General features: G+C 47.5%; 4 protein-coding genes across 8 annotated transcripts in view; 3 read left to right on the plus strand and 1 right to left on the minus strand.

Annotated features, from left to right (window-relative positions):
- Window positions 1-367, plus strand: part of LOC125951436 (zinc finger protein 569-like) — a 1,862-nt gene extending 1,495 nt beyond the window's left edge. The window contains exon 1 of the mRNA XM_049680280.1: window positions 1-367. This exon is cut by the window's left edge and continues 1,495 nt beyond it. Coding sequence (XP_049536237.1) covers window positions 1-122 — 122 coding nt within the window. The 3' untranslated portion in view covers window positions 123-367.
- Window positions 368-423: 56 nt separating this feature from the next.
- Window positions 424-2,390, minus strand: LOC125951053 (transcription factor SPT20 homolog). Its single transcript, XM_049679563.1, has 2 exons — window positions 2,007-2,390; window positions 424-1,925 (listed from the first exon to the last, which is right to left on the minus strand). The coding sequence occupies exons 1-2, from the start codon at window positions 2,312-2,314 to the stop codon at window positions 512-514; spliced, it is 1,722 nt and encodes a 573-aa protein (XP_049535520.1). The 5' UTR covers window positions 2,315-2,390; the 3' UTR covers window positions 424-511.
- A 291-nt stretch (window positions 2,391-2,681) lies between these two features.
- On the plus strand, window positions 2,682-5,268 carry LOC125959102 (peptidyl-prolyl cis-trans isomerase sig-7). The gene has a single exon (XM_049691881.1). The coding sequence runs from the start codon at window positions 2,874-2,876 to the stop codon at window positions 5,163-5,165; it is 2,292 nt and encodes a 763-aa protein (XP_049547838.1). The 5' UTR covers window positions 2,682-2,873; the 3' UTR covers window positions 5,166-5,268.
- A 947-nt stretch (window positions 5,269-6,215) lies between these two features.
- The window catches only part of LOC125949695 (NPC intracellular cholesterol transporter 1), a 27,490-nt gene continuing 6,205 nt past the window's right edge, over window positions 6,216-27,500 (plus strand). The window contains exons 1-8 of one of the 5 annotated variants that reach the window (XM_049676980.1): window positions 6,216-6,892; window positions 19,183-19,395; window positions 20,514-21,011; window positions 21,073-21,280; window positions 22,714-22,866; window positions 23,597-23,782; window positions 23,863-25,713; window positions 25,796-26,674. In XM_049676980.1, coding sequence (XP_049532937.1) covers window positions 6,788-6,892; window positions 19,183-19,395; window positions 20,514-21,011; window positions 21,073-21,280; window positions 22,714-22,866; window positions 23,597-23,782; window positions 23,863-25,713; window positions 25,796-26,674 — 4,093 coding nt within the window. In that variant the 5' untranslated portion in view covers window positions 6,216-6,787. The remainder of the gene's footprint in view (window positions 6,893-19,182; window positions 19,396-20,513; window positions 21,012-21,072; window positions 21,281-22,713; window positions 22,867-23,596; window positions 23,783-23,862; window positions 25,714-25,795; window positions 26,675-27,500) is intronic. The other 4 variants (XM_049676981.1, XM_049676976.1, XM_049676977.1 and 1 more) reach the window with 4 other exon arrangements.

Raw genomic sequence — 27,500 nt, forward strand, 5'->3', positions numbered from 1 at the left:
TCAGGATTAAACGACCAGAGTACGAACGTTCCTTACTCTTGCGACGAATGCTGGAACAGAGCATCGGGGTGATCGTTCAATCAACTGAAGCTCTTCAGCAGAATGCAACCGACCGGCCATAGAGACGAGGAAGAGGGTATTAATTGGCTTAACATCATATTAAAACCAATGCAATCTCAATGCATATGAAAATATAGAATCTCTTGTATAAACCTAGTCTCCGTAGCCTGGTCATCTTTATGTTCCCACAGAGTTACATATGTTCCCATCTGTCTATTGCCATTTTGTGCGCGGTAAGCTTGAGTGCAGTGAAAACGCTTGCCATTATTGAAATTAGCTGAATCTCCAGCTCTCTTATTTGCCAAGGTACAATACAGTCTTAAGCGAAATAAATAATTAAAACGAACGCGGCAGGTTCTGTTTCTCACGCATTTTATTCCTATCAATCAAGCACCTTTTGTTCTGCTATTCTGGTGAGCTAGCTACGAGCATAGCATTCATCGATTCGCTACTACGTGTGAAACTGTGGATGCTGCGCTTGTTGCTGTTGCTGTTGCTGCTGCTGATGCTGTGCCGGATCGACTTGTTTCAGATATGCAGGATCAATTGATGCTATCGAGTTTATAACAAAACTACCACCGCTACCCGGAGCCGCGCCAGAGATAACATTACCGATTGTATGTGGATGACTAACTTGCTGCAGATGCTGTGGTGCTATACAGACGGTGTTCAGTGCGGGGCTTGCATGCTGCGGTGCCGGTGCAGGACCATGAAGCGGAATTATTTCTATCTGGTTATGCACCGGGGGCAGTATTGCCTGTGGCTGAGGGTGATGATTAGCAGTGATCGGTGTGGCAGTTATAGGCCACGTGATCGGATTTTGTCCAATCTGAGTGATGTTGGCTTGCTGGAAGGGGTTAACCGCTGCCAGTTGGGAGCTATCGATGGTATGCACAGGAATAAACATCCCGTTCTGCATCACCAGCATCGTAGTCATGCCACTCGGGTTTTGGTTCGATATGAACTGTGCCGTTGGAGTTATCGGGTGTATATGCTGCTGTTGTTGTTGCTGTTGCTGTAACTGTAACTGTTGCTGATGATGCAGTTGCTGTTGTTGAAGTTGTTGCTGCTGCTGTATCTGCTGCTGTTGCTGCTGCTGCTGTTGATGCTGCTGTTGCTGTTGCTGCTGCTGCTGTTGATGCTGCTGTTGCTGTTGCTGCTGCTGCTGTTGTTGCTGTTGTATCTGCTGCTGTTGTTGATGCTGCTGCTGTTGCTGCTGTTGCTGTTGTTGTTGCTGTGGTTGTTGTTGCTGAACTGTATGGTTTTGGATGACTTGGTGTGACATTATGGGTTGCTGTGTGACTTCTTGCTGCGGCACGCTGGTGATAACAAACTGTTTGGCTCCACTATCCGTTCGATGCTTACTATGATAGTGTTCGCGTATTTCTTCCAGCTCACTGAACTCCGTTTCACAGAAACTGCATTCGAACGGGTTGGTGTGAGTGCTTTCGTGCAGAGCCAGCTGCTGATCGTTGCCAAATATTGCACCACAGACACAGCACTGCATTTGGTCACAAACCATTCCTTCCTCGATGAAACCGTCAGCATTCATACCGTACTCCTCGCTTTGTGCATCCTCCTGTTCCACTACCGAAGTGTCCAGTGAGTCTTCCCCCTGTTCGTTACCTACTTTACGAATAATACGGGTCTTTTTAATAGGTCGGCGATGCTTCGGAGGCGTGTTGACGAGCTCCGTCATGACCGCTCCGCCACTTCGTATGGCTTCGTCCATTTTGCGAACTTCCTGCATCCGGATCTTCACGTAGTGGTACTGCTCGTAGTGCACCTGCAAGCTCTTGAAATTGGTCGTTGCGTACTTCCCACACCCGAGCTGGCATTTTATCGTATTCACCGCGTGTTTGGCTCTAAAAAAGAGAGAACGACGACGCTAGGTACAAACGAAAACAACCATCCATTCTCCGCGGTGGCGGGAGTTTAGAACTTACTTGAAGTGGGTCGCGAGTTTGGCCGGATCGAAGAAATACTTGCCACACACGCTGCACGTGTGATCTTTCTCGAAGTGCACTCGTATGTGACCCAACAGGGCCATGGTTTTGTTGAAACATTCGCCGCACGTTTTGCATTTAAAGCCGAGCCGCAGCCGCTCTTCCGACCCGTCCGTGATCACTCGAAAGTGTTGAACCATCTTCACTACCTGAAAGTCGCGGAAGTTGGGAAAATCTTCCGCCAGCGAGAGCCGCGTTTTGTCCGACTCGAGATAGTCCGGCTCAGTCTCCGCGCTAGGGGTATCCATGACGAGGAATTTTCACCGAAACCGCACTTTTCCACTAAAAACCGAGCAGGGATTTTGGATTTTTGGATTTTTTGCTCTTCTTCTTGCTTTTAGTTTTTCGAAGTTTCGGTGAGGTAAACAAACCGATTTTCGAATTTCGAATCCTTTAGGCCGCGCCGCACGAAGCATAAAAGCCGTTGGCAAACGCGTGTGTTCTTTTTCCGCCTTGCATCGATAGTCTTTGGTAATTTTGAGTGTATTTAATCCTTTCCCTTCCCCAAAAGAATCCTAAATTTACGCGAAAGAACGGAGATAGGGGTAAACATAGGGGTTATTTCAAGCCCGCCAACTAGATTCGACGCTTCGTGTAGCGCGGCCTTGTGGAGGACATTTTGGGATTTTTGATGGATGCGCCTTTTTCCGTGTTTTTTTCGGAAAGGCGCCTTTTCCAGAAAAGTTGTTAAACAAATGTGAATTTGTGAAAATCGCACCAATTCGTGGTCGTGCCTGAATTGCATTAACGGAGTGCGTGTGCAGCTTCTTCTGTTTTAGGGCCTGTGCGTTACGAGAGGAGGCGAAGATGTCGGTCGTCATCGAAACCACAATCGGCGATATCACCGTGGACCTGTTCGTGAAGGAGCGTCCTCAGGCCGCGCTCAACTTCCTGAAGCTGTGCAAGATGAAGTTCTACAACTACAACCTCTTCCACACGATCCAGCAGAACTTTATCGCCCAAACCGGTGACCCGACCGGTAACGGCGACGGCGGTTGCTCGGTCTGGGGTCTCACTGAGGGCAGCGACAAGCGGTACTTTACCGGCGAGAGCGTACCGAAGATCAAGCATTCCGAGCCGGGACTGCTGTCGATGGTGAGTGCGGGCGAACATCTAATTGGCTCGCAGTTCTTCTTCACCCTCGGTGCGGACCTTTCGTCACTCGATGGCCAACATATCGTCATCGGAGAGGTGATGGAGGGGCACGAGGTGGTACGCAAGCTGAATGAGGTGATCTGCGACGAACGGCACCGACCGTTCAAGGACGTGCGCATCACGCATACTGTCGTGCTGGACGATCCGTTCGATGATCCGAGTGGTTTACGGCCGCCGAGTCGTTCACCGTCACCGTCCGCCGAACGCCTTCAAGGTGGGCGGATCGCGGCCGACGAAGAGATTGACGATCTGGACGGCAAGACCGAGCAGGAGATTGCGGAAATGATTGCCGAGCGTGAGGCGAAGGCGAGGGCCACCATTCTGGAGATTGTCGGTGACATCCCGGATGCGGACATTGCACCACCCGAGAACGTGCTGTTCGTGTGCAAGCTTAACCCGGTCACGGCGGACAGCGATTTGCAGATCATATTCAGCCGCTTCGGCAAGATCGTTGGCTGTGAAGTGATCCGCGATAAGGTGACGGGCGATTCGTTGCAGTACGCGTTCATCGAGTTCGAGGATAAAAAGTCCTGCGAGACGGCCTACTTCAAGATGGACAATGTGCTGATCGATGATCGGCGCATTCACGTTGACTTTTCGCAATCCGTTTCGAAGATCAAGTGGCGAGGAAAGGGTCGCGGCATCGAATTCGCCGATGGGGCCGATCGGCGCTCCTTCAAGGATCACAACCGGTCGAAGCAGTCTCATAACAATAGCAACAACAACAACAACAATGGCAGCAAACGACAGGCGGCAGCGTCTCCGAAGCAGCGTGAACGTGAAGTATCCCGTTCCCGGTCGCGTCACTCACGCGCTTCTCGGTCGAAATCACGCTCGGTTTCAGGATCTCGTTCCGGATCTCGTTCCCGTTCTCGGTCTCGTTCCCGCTCTCGCTCGAGATCTCGTTCCTCAAAGCGTCGCTCTCGTTCCAGATCGCAACGACGTCAACATTCACCGGTACGCAACCGTGACCGAGATCGGGACCGCGACCGGGATCGCGAGCGGGACCGGGAACGTGATCGTGAGCGGGAACGCGATCGGGATCGGGATCGCGATCGTAATCGGGATCGCGAACGAGAACGGAAGCGCAACGAATCACCACGCCGCACCGGGGGAAACAATCGTAGCCGGAAGGCGAACTTGACGAACCGAAACTCGGCCTATCTGGAGCAACGGAATGGCCGAGACATACGGATCAATCAGGGCAAGGTGGACTACAAAAACCGTCCCTATCCGAACAGCTTCATTCAGCGAAATGCTCCGAAAGATAAGTCAGCGGCCGCCGCAACATCACGGAATCGGGGTGGCGGTGGTGGCGGTGCCGGAGCAGGTGCTCCTGCCGGTGGCAAACGACAGGACCTTCTTCCACCTCGCCGTCGTTCGCGATCACGGTCACCGCGTGATCGTCGCGGAGCACGACGTTCCCGGAGTCGCTCTCGCTCCCAACACCGACGTCGAAGCCCCTCACGTGACAGAAGACAGCGGTCATCGTCGAGGGATCGGAATGGGCGCAATCGGCAGCACTCGGAGCCGCGTAGCCCCGTGCGCCCCAATCCACACCGAGGCCCGCCCGCCGGTACAACGGCCCGGATGAGTCAACAATCGGCCCCGAAATCCTTTAGCCAATTAGAAAAGGATACCCGTCCCGGACCGGCCAAGCGACGCTCGGCTAGCACCGGATCATCTTCGCCCTCTGGTCGCGTCCAAAAGAAGAAGCAACGCCGGAACTCCTCTTCGGCGTCCTCGGACTCGGACTCGGACAGCAACTCATCGTCGGCAGGCTCTGAATCGTCGGAGGGACGAGCGAAGAAGCGGAAAAAGAAATCGTCGAAAAAGAAGTCGAAAACCAAGAGCCACCGTAAGCGCCGGAGTTCCGGCTCGTCGGACGACGGCAAACAGCGGAAGCGGAAGTCGAAGGGCAAGCGGAAGAAAAAGAAGCAGTAAGGGCGAATGGGAGGAGCGCAAGAGGACAAATTTCACTAGATGTTTTGCAATGTACTGTGTAATGTGGTCACCGAAACGCGAATAAACCGCTATCAATACCAATGCGAGGGTTTGCGTTCTCACGGCCATGCCGTTACTAAGAGTATATTTTTCAGAGCCTCGCTGGAAACATGCCAGACTACATTTTTGGAGAGATATTTTAGGTCTTCTGTCTGTGACCGATGTTGCTTGGGGACAACTGCTTGTCTTTGCAGAGTCGGAACGAGCCAGGATTTCGTTAAATTTTGGACATCTATTAGGACCTCGAGATCGTCCTTGCCAATCAAAGATCAGCTTACAGCTAAGAAATGATTGCCACGATAGAATGGATGTGGGATTACGGCCTGCAGCCGCTTTAATCACGACATTTTTAACTGAATTTAGGAATTTAAACCGCGCAAATTATTCCGTGCAAGAAAATTTTAGTCGCGCAATAAAATGTTTGTTGCACTACACGAAACAAGCAAACCTTCTAGCGTGTTTATGACCACGCATCGATATTTCGCACAAGCGATTCGCGGTTGATTTCAGGATAAAAATAACTTTCCCTAGCATTCTTCTAAAAGCATCTAAAGCAGAAGTGTTAAAAATTTGATTTTCCTGATTCAACACCCGATACAAGATGCAGAGAACATTTCTAAATCGATTTAGTACAACTTTGATTATTCAGCTAGGTGGTATAAGCACGCCGTTAAAGAGGTGGCTTCTAGTAGAACAAAACCCCGATCGGATTTTAGAAAAAACTTCAGAATTTGACAGTTGATGCCCCTGCTAACGTTTACTTTGAGAACGCTCTTTTCGAAGCTGCTTTCGTTTTTCCGTGGTATTACGAGTAGAGTGAAAGTTAGAATTCACGAAAAGTGGCACGGTTACACAGAAACGTTAAATTCACGAAAAGTGCCACAAAAGTTCCCCAGCCCCAACTGTCAAAAAGGTTCAAAATGGCGACCTGTGAAAGCGTTTGACGCCACCTCTCTGTTCAAAACACCTTGGCCCAACCAGAAATTACAAATTTACTAATTTTCCTCCGCACTTTTGCCCATCACGTGTCGGACACAAAGCTTGCGTTCGGTAGTATTTCTCGGTTCCTTCGCCATAGTACAACGGGCTAGTATCGCAGTGCCTCAAACTACTCCTTAGCCGCCCGGGGCGATTTTCTAACTCTGCAAACACACACACCGCGAGTGCTGTTGCAAATGGCGATGCGGGGGGTTTTTTGCTGCTGAATACCGCGCGCCATCAACAAAGAAATTTTCATCCGAACCACCGCGGGCGAAAGATAAGATTTTCGGTCTTCGAGTGTCCCCCATCGGTGGGGTTGTCTCCTATTATCGACCGACGCCGCGGGTTTTCCCCTGCAATCGCGGTCCCGTAGTTTTTTTCGGTGAAATAATTTTATCTGCTGTTTATCGTGATTGTGCATGAGGTGGTGGATCCTGTGTTTGGTGAAGTGTGCCTGCTGCGACGGAAAAGTGTGAAGAAAAGTGTGTGTCTGGTGTCCGTGACGACGACGACCTACGCAAGCCGAGAAGGGCAGCCTCTTCCTCGACGGCTGCGGTAGATGCGATCGGGAGGAGAACAAAATGAAAATGTTTCGTGGCAGTAGTCGAACATGCCGTCCAGCAACTCCAACGAGATCGGCGGCCTGGTTTCTGGTGCTCGTTGCAACCAGCTTCGCAATCGCTCAGGTAAGTCGCCCCTCCTCATGATTCACGGCTGTGACGTCAGCTGATGATTGCATTTTGCCTTCGAAGAAAGGCCGAATCACACCTGGGTGGACATGAGTTTTGAAGAACTTTTGTACTAACACGACGGCGGGTTAGTGGTGGTTGTTTGCAAACATCAATTCCCCAACAACTCCCCTATTGTTTGCTGCCCGTTTGACGTCACAGCCACCTTCCGACGCGCCCTCTAGCAAGGGAGGTAATTGGAGCCCCGAGGCATCTTGCACAAACCTTCCAGATCTCTCGGAGGAATGTGTTTTTCGCGAAAATGCGCCGTACAACGGTGTGCGTTCATGGTTCGCTGGTGGTATGTGTGTTTGGCCGCGCCGCCGGTAGCAAGCTCTCGAAGGTGCCGCCGTTGGAGGCCATTGCGCCGCGACAACACGCAACAAAACAACAACCCTTGCTCTCGCTCTGTCTCTCTTGCTCGAGTGCCTTCCATATTTCACAACCGCACCTCCAGCGCGGCCTCCAACGGCACGGCTGACTGGCTGGTCGCCACCGTTTCCGCGAGAGGAAAATCATTCGCCCAACCGACACGGACACCTAGATGGTGCTGTTGTTGGCCTCAATGTGCCCGCTGGTCGGCCTCGTCCGTGAGGTACGTGCGTTGTACGTATGTCCAATCACCTTGATGGTGCGAGACGAAAAATACTTTCATGTGTCCAAAAATGTCTGAATCGATTTCACATTACGCTGATCGATCGATGATTAGCACCCGGGAGATGGTGGATGATTGGCCAGTAAACGGGGTCTTTAAACATCGCCCCAGCTAGCCAACTGTTGATAAAAGTACTTCACATCGCTCGACCGTGAAGTCAGCTCTCTTATCATCGTTGGCAGATACCAGACCGTCGTCTCGGTTCCGGTGATCATCTCCTCTGATTGTGCCGAGCGTCATACAACCACCTCATCGATAGCTTTCCTCGAAAACAATGACCGAATCATGGTCTTTTCTTCATTTGTGCACGCCCCAGCATGCACGACGTTATCAGGAATGAGGAAAAATCGATCAAACATCCTGCACCCGACAGGGGACAGGTGGCGATGATTTAGCATGATTTACGCCTTTCATGAGTCCAGGCGACGTGCAGAGATTGCAGCGAACGTGTCCATCGCCTGCACTGCATCCATACGTGCAGGTGTATTGATTAGAATGTTCATGTATTCGTCACGAGGGATCGCTATCGATTGAAGGTCGAGGTTTTTGTGGTGCTGATAAGAGATGCCAGTCTTCGATGGATCCGTAATACCAACGGTACAGCCAGAAATCCGATCTGGTCTTTGAAGAAATACCTTACGATTTAGTGACTCACAATTCAATCGACGACACCGTCGACATACCTCGAGGTGGAATAACAAACCTCCCTTCCGGGTGCTCTATATGGGCCATGGGCAAACGTTCCTGAGTATGATCGATAGTAGTCATATGAATGGTGACGTGCATTACGCGCGTCCCCCATATCGCATTTCAAGTATCCGCTTACTTCCTGCTATCAGATGGTGTCGATGATTAACCTTAGCAGCGGGATGATGATTTATGGATTTAGCAATAAAAATCCCTTTTTAATGGTGCCATTTGCTACGGTGGAGTGGACTGACATTATCGGAATTGCACCTCACCGTAGCTGCTCTACATTCTTGCATTTCAGATATTGACGTCCTCCACGTCGCATGTCCTCTTCGTGGTTGAGAAAGCAGAACAAGGCACTAAGCTGCCCATCCCATGCTCACGTAATCGCGTGTTTCTTGTCAATACCATATAGGTAGTAGCACGTGCACGCCATACTGCATACGGCGGCTGCATGCTCCATTGGACGGTGGCTTATGCAGGCGGGGACACAGCTTGACGATGCCAAATGGTGATAGGAGGCAATTACCTGGACGACATCTGGCGTCCACCAGCCCAGACGACAAGGCAGTCTAGTGCGAACAGACCCAAATGGAGGGTCAGGTTGTGTGTGTGTCTGCTAATTCAATTTGTCGGATTGGACTTCGACGACTTCTTGACTTTTTGACTTCTTGAAACATGTCTGCCGTAGCGAGCGATGGATTCAAATCACGTGATCAGTTTTGAAATTTCTGCTGCTGCTCTACTAGGAAAATTGATAACGGAGGCAATCCGCAACGAGAGGGGCCCGTCGAACCTTGGGAAGTCGTTATCAGTAGGGCCACCGGGGTGGCGTGCAAAAATAAAATATCCCATAAACATATGAGTCAACCACGAAACAGTACTGCCTTGAGGGGGCTCCAATTGTTGCGCTCGTTAGTGCTTTGCATGCATAGTGGACTGAGTCCACATGACATTGCGGACACTAGCTGCCCGAACTAGTAACCATGGCCAGACAACAGGTACACCATATTGCCAATCGATGGTCGTCGTCGTCCTACCTTACCTGCCGCTGTCCAATTAGACCGGGCTTAGACCGAATGACACGTTTGGCTTGATAATTGATTTGTTTGTGACGCACGCAACACTTCTTCTCTCTCTCATTCTCTGTCTCGGGCACGGCTCGGTAATATGGTAAACCACGTATGTGCTGACCTTATCAGTTAGGATAAAGGTGCCGCACCTACGCTATCGACAAGGGCGAGTGTCGCCAGTGGATTGTAATGAAATCCCAAACACCATCTTCCAATGTAATGATAAGACAATCAATGTTGACCGCTCCAATTCCGGATGTATGATGGAGGATATTTTTAGAATGGCTTATCTCTGACATAAGCAAACGCTTGGGTACTCGGTTCCCATGATCCATGGGAGGATCAAGCTTTTCATTTGTATCAAACGTTGAATCATGAGACATCAATCGACTCATTGAGTAGACACGAACTGGGAACACCTCATACTCCCTAACCATGTACATCATTAGGGCATCTTATGCAATGTTTGTGTTTACTGTCACCGAGGATCAGTATCAGACAGTCGCGAGGAACTCACTGAAGGATTTCGTGACACTACTAATTGGTGTGTAACCTACAAGAAGACACTCCTGGCCATTAGTTGCTAATGATAGTGACCATAGTTGAAGTTTATGCAACGAGGATGGACCGTTCGAGACAGAGTTCGAGAACATTCCCTTCCGTGTGGCATTGGTATTCATCGATCTGGTCACATGTCTGGGCACGTTTCATAGAGACGGAGGTGTACTCTTGTCCTGTAATTGGATTCCACCGGTGCCACCAAATCCGATCCGTCCGGTGGGATGAGGTTAGACAGAATGCAAATGCAATTAGTCCAGCAGCACGGTTGAGACACAAAATTGGATCTTCTGGCTCTGTTCTCTTTCTGTTGGTCATTAAACGGCACCGCGGGGAGCTCTTGGAAATTAATTATGTCAACCGCGAAGTGGCCGCGAGTCGTCCATGGACACTCACACGACAACACACAGAAAAGTGATGAACCATGATCTCTACGCCGTTGATGTGTGTGGTGGTCAGGTATGAACATGGCATCACTATGAAGTAAATCAATCTCCTTCTCCTCCTTCTACTCTCGAAGGCCATATTGTTGCGCAGCGCCGCGTATGGAGTGTGGCCTGTGCAGAGGCGCGTATTGAGGTCTTGCGTTGCGGTACGTGAGCTTTTGGTTTTCGTTTTGGCTCTTCGTTTCCTTCGCAACAACAACAACAACAAGACGGGTGTGTTGGTCACACATTCCATAAATCGTTGCTCCGAAGGTTAGTTCCAAATGAGGATTAGGATGGATGTGGTATCGCCGGATGTCGGCCGCTTGGGGGCGGGACGGTTGTAGTGGGGTCTTACATTCACCCGGTTTCGGTGGACGTGCTCTCATCGGAGTAACCTTGCCGGTCAATGTAAACATCGGCCGGCTTACCTATGTGCTATGATAACAACACTAAGCTCAGCATCGGTATGTTCGATGCATTGTGGCCTCACCGGGGGTTTCGCATGCAAGTGGAACAATCCAGCAACGAACTCCTCCTGGTGGAAGCCTCTCTTTTCGCTAACCAACCGATACATGCAGGCGTTGGAGTGTGAAAATTTCACTCACTTCTCCCACCAAACGCTAGGTGAAAGTGTGGATTTCGTGCAACACCGTCCCCATCATCATCGATCGTTCGATCTGGAACGATGAAATGTATTGGTAAGAGAGAGAGAGAGAGAGAGGGAGGAGCAGAGAGATTGGTTAAAGGGAAAAAGGCTTTCTTTTTTGCTTTCGTAAAAAGATCCTCCAAGATACATTCTAAAAGCCCTGACGATAGTTGTTTTCTCCGTCTGAAATGTACGTCGCGAATCATAGGTTGCTGCGAAATTGCGGGGTGCACTGCGGAGCAGCTTACTTCGATGCCATCACTCCATGGAGTGCCATTCTATTCTAGCTTTCTTTACTGGTATCAAATGCCCTTCGTTGTGACTCATTTCAGTTTACTGTTCCCAATAACGACTTCTTGCTGTTCGATTGAACGAAATGATTCATTAGTCGTTGAATCATTAATGCTATTTCTGGAACTGTGCGGGAAACTGTTTTGACCGACGTATCCGGAAAAAGTTTCAAAAGCATTTCTTTTTCAAAATCTGACTGACTGTGGATGTCACGAGGATCGCGCTTGTCCGGCGAGGTGCCTATGGTTTTGACATTTTCTCTACTTGGTCCGTCTACTACCTAATGGTCCGTTGTTGGATCTGCAGGTGAATGCAAGTCACGTTGTAACGTGCCTGAAATGATGGTTAGAACAGTGGTTCTGGCTTTCCGGCAAACGAGTGCAACGGGGAGACAGCTGATGAAAACCGTCCCGGTATTGTGTCGTTTACAATGTGTGCGTTAAAGGAGCAAGGATGCACGACAACACACCAACACGTGGCTGCTCCATCCGGCGAGAGGTCGCCTCACAGTCCTTGGATGGTGGAACTACGCCGTACGAACACGTTGCAAATCCTTCGTTAGCGACTGCGCATTCGGTAGCTCCTTGTTTTTAGGGGGGTTGTAGCGGGAGGCAATTGTAGAGGGATTACCGTTTCCTAACCTCTCATGGGCGGAAAATCGCATTTTCAGTCGCGACGAATGGTGTGCAATATCGTGTATACGTGTGTGTGTGTGTTTGTAAGGGCACAGGGGTGTGTACGCTCCCCGGAAGGTCACCTGACAGTCGCCTTGATGACGTCATAGCACTCCTGTTCGCTGGATGCGGAATTAATGTTTGTTCCTTTAATGTCTGCCTCACCTTCAACGTGTGGGTTCGGGTGGAAGAATACGTGCTCCATGCGGTGAAAGCCTTGTCGCTAGACAAAGGAGGGAGGTTCGAAAGATGACATCTGTCTCTCGAAAATGCAACCAGCAATTGTCAGCGAAGTAAATGGGGTGTGAGCTGTACGGTTAGTATAGCCTACTTGTACTTTATATGGAGAGTTACTTGGAATTGCAACAAAGATTAATGCAAGCCACCAAGTCATACAATGATGCGTACTTTGCTCTTCATTTGTTTAAAAGAGATGAAGGATATTTGTACTGGATTATGCGTATTATTTAATTATTAACTTGAGTAGATTATATGGCCCATTATATTAATTTTGAATATGGCAAAGGAAAAACATGAAAAACAATTTCCACTGCCAGATTGAAATAATACTATTTTTGGAATGGCTTTAAATAGATGCGCAACATACGCGACCAGTGCGCGAGGGTAAAGGAAGAAGCGCATTCGGAATGAAGTCGAAAAATGGCAAACGGACGTCACCTTGGGGATGTGTCCATGTTTTGGCCAGTTTTCTATTCGCTCTCTTCATGGCCTTTTCCTGCTCCCCTTGAGCGCTCTGACAGTTGTTAACGACGAAGATAATGTCGGAAAAAGTAAAATCAAAAGTAGCAAACCAGTTTTTTGCGATCTTTGCCAAGATCGTTCTCTGACTGCTGCTGACTAAAGGCAACTTTAGTCAATCAACTGCTTTGTTTGGCATGTTATGCATTTAGCTTCTGTTGGCGTCGTCCGCTATTTGTTAAACGAGCAGTAGTAGCACAGTGCGAACAAGCAATGCTGAGGACAGGTCTACAGCACGCGGTGATGCTTCGCATAAACACTCACCGTTATGCGGTACAACTTAAAGGAAAAACAATCATTTTGTGACGTAGAATCAACAAAACCACAGCTAGGGCTACTCGATTAGTGGATGATTTTTGGTGAATATTCTACAGCGGCCATTAAATAGATTCATATCTTGGTAACCAACACTGCGCCGTCTTGATTCTACGATTGCTATTCCTTTGTAGCGAATGTTATTTTTTTTTTTTACTATTAGTGAGTTTACACACCGTATCACGCCACCGCATCAAACGAGTCGCGCTCCGGAGCGTAGACAGTTGATCCAATAACCTACTCATAAACATCTTGAACGTGGCAGTGTTTCCCAGCAAGTCGTTTGGGGGGTTCGCTCACAGCACACAGCGCCCGTTATCACGCACTGTTGACGTTGTCGCCTAGCTGTTTGAAGACGCAAATTGTCTACGGCAACAGCCAGCGGTTACTCGAAACAGTCATCCTGACCGACAAGAAGTGTGATTATCGCTGCTAGGACATGGAAATGTAGCGGGTGCTATGGTTGTTTCGATGCACAAAGAAAGTTACAGCAGTCATAGGGTGACCACTATGTGTCAACCAGGGGACGAAGCAGGCTATTTGGCACGTGCAACGAGCGATAAGAGTGTTTCCTATCTTAAGTTGGTTTGACACAACCATACTTTCTCGACGGTGCGCTTAAGGCGCTTCGCTTGATGATTGGCGCATTTAACTGGCCCGCAGATTCATCAGAAGCAGGAATTCGAAACATCTATCGTGGTCTCCCTGTCTGTTGCGCCCTTTCGTTCGTAGCTGTAGCGTGGAGTTAAATTATGTATTATTATCTCGTTTCAAGACTACGATACGGAATTTCCCTACAGGGTTCGATTGGAGGTGGGGTAAGAGGACGTACCCATCGCTGTTGAAATTAAAAGTGGTCAAACAGGTTTGCCACGAAACGAAATCATTCCAACGAAACACCTTGGAATGCTTCGACCGCCGATGCTTCTGTTTCCTTCTAGAAGATCGCGTTTAAAGATGCATCTTTGGATCACAAACCACGCGTGTCGGCTTTTCAAGATCACGATGCGATGAGCCGAATGCGGAATGCTGCTGCTGGCTATTTCCGTTCTCTTATCATCAACGAATCCACTGAAAGTGTGATTTGATGAGGGGTTCAACGTCTGGCTGATGAGTCACTAGCCTGGCGAGAGCAAATTCAGCATAATCAGCGTGGTGTATAATGCTGATAAGCTTATTGATGATGTGGTGAGTTTGAGGATGGCAATCGTATGATACTTCAACACAGCCAAAGAATGTCTAATATTGCGGTTAAAAAAAACCAATTTTCAATTAAAAGCATAACAATCAGTTGAGGCAATATGAAACACGGTTAACAGTGAATAATGCGGACTGCGTGACTGTATAATGCCACACAGGAGCCTATTCCGCTTATTCTGGATCACGTGACATTATGCTGCGTGTTTACTGTTCTCGGCAATAGGCTTCTGACAACACGTGTTACCTTAAGGTTCCCAAAGTTCAGGGACCTAAAACTCTAGGTAAGGCTTCTTCATGTGTCCTTCATAACCTGAGGTGTCTTTCCGACTTATAGCGCCGGATGCTCAGTTTTGGAAGTTTGCTGTGGGTTGAGGAATTGAGTTTATTGATTATTCTTTTCAGTCGCCTTAGGCTACCGAAGAAAGTCGGGTTATCGTGACTGATTTGATAGGGATGTGAAGTCACTGAAAGCGTGCTAAACATTTCGGTCATGCAAACGAAGTATAATATTCTCTACATACGCTTTGACCATACGAGCCTACGCGACACGTCCTCATCCCAACAGTATTTGGCCGTGAACTGCTGTGTGGCTTGTGTGCCAGGGTCAGGTCTGCGAAGGTTGCGTTGAATTACTCAGAACCCGTTCAGTCATCAGCCCTCAGAGGTGCATGTCCAGCGAACACAACGGCGATCATGTTTCAAGTCATTAGTGCACTTTAGAATATTGAAGTAGTATGCATTTACATGCATAATGCAGAATACATGATCCTGCAGCTCGACGGTGTTGATAGCAGGGAACCGTAAATTGCATTAGTATCCTTTCCTTAGTTTAGTTGGTCCCATTACTACAGGCAGAGTGTTGCGAAGCGGAGCCGCTGTGCTCCAATTGGCGGAATGGGGCGTTATCCTCGACCTAAATAAACAGATTTTACAATGGAATTTCCAGGAGAAAAACTATCCCGCGCGAGAGGTCACGAATGTGCGTGCTCCAAATTTCCTCGGTCACAGCACTTGACAGTACTTGCGTTGCGTGCCTAGACGCTGACGCGCGACTCTGGAACTCTGGATCATTGCCAATGGAGTAAATGGGAGCAAAAGTTCAAGGAGAGCGTAGATGTCCTGTATTATTGCGTAGTGAACGGTAGCGTAGCTACCAGGGCATAGTTATAATGTTCCGGTCGTCTTATTCACTGAATTCCAATTTGTTCATGCATTGAAAGGTGCTGTTGGAATACTTCATGCAAATTCTGGTTAGTTGGCGGGCAATGACAATTGAAGTGCGGCAAAAAAAAAACACAACTTATGCACATATTGATTGTAACGGGATGCTTCCCCGTTTACTAATCGTATGGAAAATTGCCCAACTTGATGTATGATGCTGGATGTAATGTAATGCCGTCCGGAGTGTTCTCGTTTTGCTGGAATGGTTTGCATTTTGTGTTGTCGAGAAAGTGTTAACAATGCATACGCAATGCATATTCGTCTGTACCTCGACTTACGATCAAAGTTTTTCAGGAGATTTAGAGGGCAATCGGGATCTTGAACTTTGCAATTCTGCGATCGAATATCTGCATTTCGCGTGTCAGTGTTCAACTTCATTATCCTGTTCAAACAATCGCATAGAAAGAAGATGATGATTGGGAGGATCACTTTCGTTGTTTTTAAGACAGTAAGAACTTGATTTTTTGTTTCGCTTCAAAGCTTCTTAAAAAATCTTTCCTCAGCGGAAGTGCCAATGGTCTGAATCATATTTGCAATATCCATCTCATCATCTGGGATCGTCACCGACACCGCCAATCCCCTGGCAGCCGAGCGCAATTGAACGTTCAAGGACGTCCGGTTTGTGCGTCGTTTGTGGGACAAGATGGTATCGTATGAATACCGCAAAACTTCTAGAAGCTTTACTAATTCAAGTGCAAATCGCGTGTGCCCTTCAGTGTCCGACCTGTAGTTTAAGGAAGTTAACGTTGGGCGGATTGTTGTTTTGATGTGGTTTTGATGCGGATTAGCAGAAAGTTTATAGCGCTACAGTTAAGCTAGTCGACAATTGAACACTATTTCACTTATCTAATGATACTGTCGATGACACACCAGATAAGCAACCCGTTTCGCTCGCAATAAACTACAGCCACAACATCTAGCAGGTGTGTCGTACGACCAGGTGTGAGTAATCCATCGGCATCAGTTGCCTTGTCTACTGCTAAAGGCACAACATTACTCAGCAGTACTCAGCCTGACCTGTGTGGGTAGCCTTTGAGCCTCTGTCTCAAAAGGTATGGAATGTAGGTGAAAACGGGTTTTAGGGTGATGAAGACTTGTTGGGCTAATGGCAGCCGCGATGACTTTGCCTGTTGCCATTGCCCGTTAACCACAGAATAGTCTCTTCGGAGTTATTTGGCGCGTGTGCCGATTAGAGTTATCGTGGGCTGCTGATATTTTGAATCGACGTGTGGCAATGGCTGGATAGATTGGTTACCAACAATCACAGTAACCATCCATCAATCAAACTAAGACGGGAATGATGTTGTCTGACTATCTGCGATACTTCATGGGTACGTTGTTGTTTTTTTGAACATTTCTATTATTCGCGGCGTCTGTTTAAATAAACACTTACTTTGAAAAACCATCGATATGTTTTGCTCGATGTGTTTAGAGAGAATAGATTTTTATTCCATTTGGTTTTGTGAGAAGCATTTGGTGCCGGGGCAATAATTATCACCTTTCCTACGATTGCGTGTGAAACGAAGTTGCAACACAATGAATCCATAGCCTTAAGCACGTTGCCAACCACAGAGGATACACGTGTCTATCTGTTTTCACAATGTAATACTAGAAAAGACACATGAGTTTAAGTTGCTGCCAGGTACTGGTGTCAGTAGCCCATATGGTGTATGTTTCAACTAGTTCGAACCGCGCCAACAGCAATAACCGATTGCACCTGGCTGACATTCTGAAATGTTGATCTGCTGATGCCAATCCTTCCGATTGCCACCATTGACGGTGTTCAAGGCGCCTGTGACGCAGCCTGGCCGCGCCGGCGTGCGATCGTGGACCAAGAAGTAAAAATAAGTTGCGATATTTTTACGCAACAACTTCTGCACCGCATCAAAAACAATCGGGGAGATGTTATGGTTTGTTTGGTAGGGAATTGAAAACAGCAATCTTAACCGACCAGATGCCAGCCTGTGTCTGTAAAGGTCTCTCGCGCCATCTCGCGTTTCGCACGTGAAGACGTGGCGTCTACGTGTCACGCGAATAATTCATTTCTTCAAGCAATTTGCTCCATTCTTTAGTGTTGCTGTTACCTTACTAGTACATTCTATGGGCGGCTCTTTTCTTTCTCATCATGAGGTGTGAGAAACATTGTTTCACATTGGTGGCATGTAGACAGATCACTTCGTATAATAAATTGGCGGCTACATTGACCTAGAAGACACGCCAGGGCGGAACCAACGCAGGCAGTCACTGTGTACCAGTATTTGCCCAATTGACTGTGCTAACGTTGATTCAATTAGACAAATAATTCAACCCGCGGGTCCTGCTTCTTCGCTCGGCGGCTGTCAAACGTATTCAACAGCATCCACACGATGTGCCCTCATTCTGTGCCATAGTGATCGCTGTGGGTTGTTTGATGAATGCCCTTTCTCTCGAACAAGTTCCGAACTCTGTGAGAATCTTTACCGTCGTCTTGTGTCATTTTCTTACTGTGTATTGAGGAGGAGACACTAAGACATCCGATTGCATTCACCACAGCATTCTACTGCAGTTTGATTGTAGTGTGACTTGTTTAATTGAATTAAGAATCGTTCGGCACCGACATACTGCAACTGGCCGATCTGGATCTCACAGAAGTGTGCTCTGCCCTCTGCGTTAGCTACTACTGGTCAAGGAAACAGAGATTTTGTAGTCCTATTGGGTAGCAGCAATTGAAAAGATCGGTGAAAACGGTATAACAACATCTGAAGCGCGACTGTCTAGAGCGCTAGCCTTACATATTTCTTCCGGCTACTGGCGGTATGCTGATTTTATCACTTCTCCAGGCGCGCGATGGGCAGACTCCCAGGGGTTAATTGAGTTCGATGCTAATCAGTACTAGCCGACGGAACGTGAAACAGCGCACGGTTGGCGGTAGTAACTGGTTTCAAGGGTGATTCGCGATTTCAGGGGTGAGAAAATATTACGTTGGATGCTAGTGACTGTACTTCGTGGGATAAGGGATGGTCTGTTGGTAGGAAATTTCCATCCGATCATAGTTTTGCGTTGATTAAGACTATGTCCCATTCGATTCGCTTGGCCTGTTCTAAAGCAGTTGTTGCATAGTCGTTCTATATTTGTAGCAAAGTTTCCCGAGTTATGTCATAAGCTGTGCCCAGGGTGTACAACGCTACACTTGGTTATTATTAGATTCCGGACTACTTCGACTATATGGTATTATTATGCCACCTGCTACTGCGATCAATATAAACAATACACCTATCCTAACGGAATGTAGACGGATACATAATTGCCATTTCAGTTGGTCGCCTCTAGAGTGTAGTCGTCACTTGATAGTTCATTGGCTTGTATTCTAAACCTAAATAACCTTTCGATGACTCTCACAACAGTCGACACGTGCGCGTCTCGATTGCACAAATGACAATTTACAAATGTGTTGGTCGTTCAAATTATTTTCGGTAATTTTCGTCGTGACATTGAAAATTGGCACTCATGCCACCGTACAGTGAAATGACACCGAGATACGGTTAACTACGCACCGCTGAGCTTAGCCATGATGTGATGGTTTGAGTCAAATGAACGGCCATCACCCTACTGCCCCGTGATACTGGGAAATGAAAACAAAGTCCATTGCTTTTCTTGATCGAACCATATGTTGTACGTTGGTAGTTGCCGGCTAGTGTGACGAAAAGATAATGTTCTGATGTTGAACTGACGCTTTTGTTTCTTTGCTTTCTTTTACAGATCCAGGCACAATCATCGGACGATGGAAGCGGTCAGTGTGTGTGGTACGGTATCTGTAACAAGGATGCACTAGGGCGATCACAGTATTGCCCGTATAATGGAACGGCCAAACCAGTCGACAGCAAGACGAAAGAGCTCCTCAGCGTCTGGTGTTCCCATCTGCTGGTAGAGGATAGCAGTAACAACGTGAACACGTGCTGTGATTCGGAACAGGTAGGCCTTAGTTTCAGATTCTTTATTGATAGATATGCTGGGAGTTGTTTGCGTTTTCTATTTTTCCTACGAATATTTTCCGTAAATTCCGCATAAACACATGCTCGTGTCTCTCGCCCTACGGGCATATCGGTGATGCTAGTAGAGGCACAGAGTGAGATCAGCGGTCAGAGGTTGACCTTGGCAGTGACGAAGTCACGCCACTGGCTTCCTCCTAGCCATCTCGGGCAAGCGTGCCGGTTGTTTCTTGATGCGTAGCTAACGCCTCTCTATACGCCATTAGAATGGCGCACTATTCTGCGCAGCGTCCCACGTTCTCGCGCAGTTTTGCGTAACAACCATGCTTATTCCGGTTTTGAGCAGCCGAACCACTCGGCGCTAGATGAAGCTCTGTTTTGCCGGTCACTATCTCTCGCTAAGAACATTGACGCATGACACATCGGTGCGCCAAAAAGATCGTAAAGTTGGCGGGCGATTAGTTGTTTTAGTAGGATTTAGATTTGCGTGGTGAAGGTCAGCCAGCTACACAATGCAACTTGGTAGCGGAAAGAGGCTTCTTCCTCGGTAAAGGAAACAGGTTGTTTTTCTGCTAGCCACCAGATAGATGGGACAACGGATCTGCATGATCTAAAGGCTAATGGTCTAGTAGGTGCATTGACACGGTCGAAGGTTAATCGATTAGCTCGTGCGAATATGCACTGCACGATCGAGCGAGACGGACTTGACAGGCCATCTTGAAATTGAGGCTTTGATGTAAACAGAGCCACCCGTTTTGGTTAGCCATGAGTTAGGTTCGTTCCGAATAAACGTTGCTGTATGCAAGGTTGGCTAGTATTTATTTCTTCTTCCTATCGCAAGCGAGCAGCTTTGCGGCAATAAACTATTTTTAACATATCCGGGATATACTATCTCTTTCGGTGCGTTTGAGGTAGAATGTATGTACTCTGATGGATTTCTAATGGCTTAGCGTTTACGCGGATTTAATGAAATCTGTTTCATAAACAGTTCTCCCGTTGCTCCCGGGATCCTCATACAAGATCTAGCATATTTTAGATGCGTTCATGTTAATTCAGTTTTGTTCTACTTTTTTACTATAATACTTTTTTGTTGATCAACAGGTCGAGGTGTTGAACAAGAATGTGGCCCTAGCAGCTAACTTTCTCGCGCGGTGTCCGTCCTGCATGGCCAACTTGGTGCGGCATATGTGCGACTTCACCTGTAGCACTAAGCAGTCGAACTTCATGAAAGTGATCGCGACCGAGGAGGTAGATCCAAAAGAGGATGACGTTAATAGTGCCACTACGGTCGCGCCACCGAAGGAATACATCACACAAATCGATATCCATATCACTGGCCAGTACATGAACGGAACATTCGAATCCTGCAACCAGGTGTCGGTACCTTCAACGGGTCAGCTGGCGCTAGACATGATGTGCGGTGAATGGGGTGCATCCCGTTGTAGCGCATCGAAATGGTTCTTTTACATGGGCGATGCCGCGAACAACGTGTATGTGCCCTTCCAGATCAGCTACATTGCACACGGGTCGCCAAATGAAACCGTGGACGGATTTCTTCCATTGGATCCGCGCATTGTCCCGTGCTACGAGAAGTTGGATGTAAGTTACTCAAACACTCGTTGATGTTTCATATACTCACCGTTTCCTCGGCTATCCATAGAAAAACACACCAGCGTGTTCCTGCGTGGACTGTGAGCGATCTTGTCCGAAACCTCCGCCAGCACCGGCTCCACCACAACCGTTCGTCATCTACAATCTTGACGGATACGCGGTGGTGATGTTCGTCGTGTTTGTCGTCTGTAGTGGGTTGTTCCTGATCGGTGCCTGTTTCTGTCATTCGAGCAACAGCAGCGGTAGCAGTGGAGCAAGTAAGTATTGTTCTAACAAGTATGCTCTTAACTCTACACTTCCTATCTCTCTTTATCTCGATAGTGTTAGGTTTTGGCAAAAACACTAATGCAGTTCCTTTTCGGATTTTCAAAGCACCGCTTTTTGCAAACAGATTGCGTTAGTTATGTGGGATCCGTTTAAAAATGGCAGGGCTTCCCAGCTGCACAATATCCTAATCGTAAATGTAACACGCTCACTGGCTCAACTCAGTGGACCCAACATTGAATAGAATTGGGGAATATTCTAAACGCTTTCTTCCTCTGAAATGAATGCATGAGTTGAATCACCTCTCCTTTATTTGCAAATAGGTGGTGTTGCGAAATGATTCGGAAGGTCAAATCTGTTTGCGATTGGTTTGGTTTATCATACCGAATTGATATATTTAAATGTATCAGCAAGCACAGCCATTCTCCGTCAGTTTGTTCCATTATGCATAATACACGGGTTTTCTTCGTCTACACGACACATCATTAAAAATTGTAATGAATCAGACGATCGATGAAACATTGATAAGCCCTTCCGGTGCTTCCGGTGCCTACAAAGTTCACGACGATGCTCATCGTTGTAATGCGACAGAGCAATGATGCTTTCGATGCGTAGCGTGTAAATGTCAGGCTGTTGCTGCTACTGCGGTCGCCGCCGCACCCGAAATGAGAATAGCCTTCGTAATCGATAGGCGAAGGAAGATAATGACTGCCGGAACAGTCCATTTACCACCTCCTCCTCGTCTGATGATAATTGGAATGAATTTTGTCATTTGCCTCGAATGGGCGACTCCTTCGGATGGAAGGAATAAGTTATTTTTATATCCTTCACGAGTATCGTACGATTTAACCATAATCCTACCACCCATGAGTAATCGGGTTGAATCGAAATTGTAAACGCTTTAACTTCCGAATCAAATGTGACTAATATGGTGCGGTTGGGAAAACGGAAGCAAAACTAAGAAGCTAAGAGCTAGGCCAAGAGGGTAAATGATAGAACAACAGGGAATCACCTGCGTGCGCTCCTTGATTTAACTAACAGCATTAACAAACATCGATTGATTGATTGCATCATGTTTTTTTCTTTTGTTTCTTCTTCCATTTCTTTTTCCTCGGTTTTGCTAAAACGATAATTCGTTGGAAATGGCTCACGTTCACAAACAAACACACAAAACCACACACATTCCCCTCTCGCTCCGTCTTTCTCCCAAATATCAACAACAACAATATAACTTCGTCGTTCCTTCTGATCGATGTGATGGATTTTTATCATAATACCACCATTAAATCAATGTTACTACGACGGAATCGGCATTACACCAAACAAAACACAACAATATACATACAACAAAACTCGCCTGCTCAACAACTACGATCGGACACGATCAACGAACCACAACTCTGACGTCCCTGGCGGTACGGTGTAGAACTATTGGTAGATGGTGGTGACACGCTGCCATCAGACCTGCGGTCTCACGTGGGCCGCAGGTTGGCCGGTGGGCTCTCTAACAGTGGCGATCTGGGCACGGATCGGGAAGACTCACCGCTACAATCGAAGCGATCGAGTAGGTTTCCGGAGGGTTTGTTTGGATTTTTTGTTTTTTTTTTTGTTGCTTTCGTTGTCATAACAGCATCACCATCACTTACTCCACGATTATTACCATCCCATCTTAACGGCAAACTACATTCATATAGCATCACGTTAAACTTTAACTGTAATTAAATGTGTATATGTGTGTGTGCTTTTTAATATTTTCATCGCGATCGTTCTTGCCATATGACCCCCTCATCTTCGTCACCATTACCATTTGTCATTTTCATTCTTTTGGTTGATTGTTCATACCATTTAATGCTACAAATCACAATCATGATCACACTCATTCCATTCGAATCACACTTAATTTGCACTTTAGGCGCTCTGTTCACTGATCATCACTTGTGTGGCCTAGTGTGACTCACGTTAAGAAACCATGAAACGCACTTACCTACTTAACCAACCTCTGTCTGCTAACGTCTTGACTAGAGCACTATTTTCCTCCTCTCCTTCTCGCTCTATGTTCGTCTACTTCTCTTTTATCATTCACAACCCTTCGTCCTATCTCTGCTGTTCTCAAACACACACATTATGACATACAAGCACACACATATACATTGGTTAATATACAAAGCGATTCATACGTAAGCATGTATATACCAGAGTCCTACTAGGACTGTCGACTGTTTGTTTTGTCGTATAAACTGCTATTGTATGTTTCCGGGAGGTATAATGATCAGAGTTGCTAAGTCACTTTCTTTTTGGTCGTGTTCTAGGTGCTACCTGGGATGGCGAGCAAGAGCTGCGGCCCCATCCATCGGGACCAGAAGGCGCGGAATTAGATGACAACGAATCAGGCTACTTTGAGCTGCTAGGCGCAAAGACGGAAGTGGCGTTGGAACACTTCTTCACCGTCTGGGGTACAACCTGTGCGAAGCATCCTTGGCTGGTGCTCCTTGGAGGTAGGAAAATGGGATGTGTTTCCTTGGATAATGCAATGTGAAAGCAAACTAAACGAAACTTTTCTTTCTAACCGTTGCAGGATTCGTGTTCATCGTTACTATGGGAATGGGAATACATTTTCTGCGTGTCACGACAAACCCGGTCGAGCTGTGGGCATCGCCATACTCACGGTCGCGCGTCGAGCGTGAATATTTTGACTCCAACTTTGAACCCTTCTATCGTATCGAGCAAATAATTATTAAGGCAGAGAACATGAGCAACGTGATGCACAACACCTCGAACGGGTTGATCGAGTTTGGGCCAGTATTCAATCGGCAATTTCTACTGGACGTGTTTGATTTGCAGCAGGCAATCAAAATGATTCAGGCATCGGCGGAAGGGAACAGTAACGAGACGATCGCGTTGAAGGACATATGTTTCGCACCGTTGAGCTCAAATCTTACGGGACCAGTGAAGACGGAAGACTGTGTGGTACAGTCCCTTTGGGGCTACTTTTCGGACGATTTAGAAACGTTCGATGAGGAAGAAGAAGATCCTCAAGGTTTCAAAGTGAACTACCTCGACCGGATGGTGAAATGCTTCGGAAACTACTACCACCCGGACTGTCTCGCACCTTACGGGGGTCCGATAGATCCGGCGATTGCACTGGGTGGCATACCGCAACCGAAAACAGCGGACGAAAAGGCCAAATATACCGAAGCCAGCGCCGTCATACTGACCTTCCTGGTGCGTAACTATCACGATAAACAGAAGCTACGATCAGCGTTAGCTTGGGAAACGGAGTATGTGGCGTTTATGAAGAACTGGACTCGACCAAACATGAGCATTGCGTTTACGTCGGAACGCTCCATCGAAGACGAGCTGGCACGGGAGTCCCAGTCCGATGTGTCAACCATTCTGGTGTCGTACATCATCATGTTCGCCTACATTGCCATTTCACTGGGACACGTTAACCAATGGAGCCGTGCTATGATCGACTCGAAGGTGACACTTGGCCTCGGTGGTGTAGCCATTGTGCTCGCCTCCGTCGTTTGCTCGGTTGGTTTCTTCGGTTACATCGGTGTACCTGCGACGCTTATCATTGTGGAGGTGATTCCATTCCTCGTGCTGGCCGTCGGTGTTGATAACATTTTCATTCTGGTGCAAACGCACCAGCGTGATACGAAGAAGCCCACCGAAACGCATGCCGAACATATTGGACGCATTCTGGGCCGTGTTGGACCCTCCATTTTGCTTACATCGGTGAGCGAAAGCTGCTGCTTCTTCCTCGGTGGACTCTCCGACATGCCGGCTGTTCGTGCATTCGCCCTTTACGCCGGTATGGCATTGCTGATCGACTTCTTCCTGCAGATCACGTGCTTCGTCAGCCTTCTGGCTCTGGATACAATCCGCCAGGCGGACAATCGCTTGGATGTGCTATGCTTCCTGCGTGGTTCTAAGAAGGACATGCCGGGCAACCTAAGCGAGGGACTACTGTATAAGTTCTTCAAGAGTATATACGTGCCGTTTGTAATGCGCAAATCGGTCCGAGTGGCGGTGATGATCGGTTTCTTCGGGTGGCTTTGCTCAAGCATTGCCGTTGCACCACACATTGACATCGGTCTCGACCAGGAGCTGTCGATGCCGGGTGATAGTTTCGTGCTGAAGTACTTCCGCTACCTGCAACAGTATTTGAGCATCGGTCCTCCAGTTTATTTTGTCGTGAAGAACGGATTGAACTACTCGATGCTGCACGATCAGAATCTTATATGCGGTGGACAGAACTGTAACCTGGACAGTTTGTCGACACAGCTGTACATTGCGAGCAAGCAGCCACAATCCACGTATCTAGCGCGCCCGCCTTCGTCCTGGCTAGATGATTACATCGATTTTTCCGTTGCACCGAGCTGTTGTAAACAAAATAGAAATGGAAGCTTCTGCCCCCATCAAAGTACGTATAAATACGGATCTTACATTGCCTATGGCCACAGGGAGTTTCTTATTGATTTTCAATTTATCTTTCCATTAAACAGATACTGGCTGTTCAGCTTGTGATATAGGATTGACTTCTCTCAAGCGCCCGAATGCGACTAGCTTCCGGCGCTACGTTTCCTTTTTCCTCGCGGATAACCCGGATGAAGCGTGCGCCAAGGCAGGTCATGCAGCGTACGGAAGCGGTGTCAAGTATCGGCCGGATCCTAATTTACCACAATACAATGACGTCGGTGCTTCGTATTTCATGGCGTATCACACCATACTAAAGACGTCTTCCGATTACTATGAAGCGTTGCGTTCGGCCCGTAAGATTTCTGCCAACATTACGAGTACCATCCACGCCAGCCTGCGGTTACAGATGAGTCGAGATGAGGCAGATATTCAGCAGATCGAAGTGTTTCCTTACTCGGTGTTTTACGTGTTCTACGAGCAATACCTTACGATGTGGCCAGACACACTGAAGAGCATGGGCATTTCCGTTCTGGCGATCTTCATAGTGACGTTCCTGCTGATGGGTTTCGATATCCACTCGTCGCTGGTGGTCGTCATCACGATCACGATGATCGTAATTAATATCGGCGGGCTGATGTACCACTGGAGCATCTCGCTCAATGCCGTGTCACTGGTCAACCTGGTGATGGCCGTGGGCATAAGCGTCGAGTTTTGTTCGCATCTCGTACACAGTTTTGCGATGTCGGTGGAGGAAACGCGCGAAAAGCGAGCAGCGGATGCGCTCACGAAGATGGGCAGCTCGGTGTTCTCTGGCATAACGCTGACAAAGTTTGGCGGTATCCTTGTCCTCGGGTTCGCCCACAGCCAAATCTTCCAGGTGTTCTACTTCCGGATGTACCTGGGAATTGTTCTATACGGAGCGGCCCACGGGCTCGTGTTCTTACCAGTGCTGCTGAGCTATATCGGTGAGTACATTGTTTTAACTGTATTAGCGCTCTCAAGTTTACAGTGTGTATTGAATGCTTTCGGTTATTTCTTCTTTCTTAATTTGTTTTTGCTCGCTCGCTGAATCGAGGATGAGGACCTTATCCCAATCGTTTGAAATCAATCGCTCCCCCTTTGCTACAGAACGATGTACTTTGCTCTTTGCTGATGCTTGCTGACACTTAAAAATTATCTCAAAAATTTACGCTCATTCAGCTCATTGTTTTTTTTTTTTTGCTACCTTCAGGATTTCAGGATTCAGGATTTTTATGAGGATATTTTTTTCAGGATATTTATTTATGCCTCCAATGTTTTTAGTCCCAAAAATGTGACGTGTGTTATGTTTAGCCATCATCAACCTTATGCGAAGCGCAATTTCATTTCAATTTCTGCTCATTCCCCTTTCCCATTGAACGTGTCTGTAGTTTTCTTTTTGAAAAGATGTACCCTTGCTCCAAGGAATCAAGTATCGTGTTGTTTACGCCATACACTTCCACTCTTCGGGTCATACTGGCGTTCTAGGAAATGCAAATTGAGCCGCGCATTCCTAATCGAGCCCATTGGGATGTCCTTTGCTCTGCTTCAATGTGGATGAAAGCCATCGATTAGAACCATATACATCTCATTCATCAAGTAGACTGATTGAGTACTGTCATCCGAATGTTACCTTGAAAGCGATAATATTTGACATTTAAAGTTGTTAGTTAACCGTAATCAATCGTAAGCATCAACTTAAGCAGCATTGGTCCACATTGGGGCCACATTATCAGGAATGGCTGGTCGCTAACATACTTAACCGTAATCGAA

Source organism: Anopheles darlingi, chromosome 2 (genome assembly GCF_943734745.1).
Source record: "Anopheles darlingi chromosome 2, idAnoDarlMG_H_01, whole genome shotgun sequence".
NCBI lineage: Eukaryota > Metazoa > Arthropoda > Insecta > Diptera > Culicidae > Anopheles > Anopheles darlingi.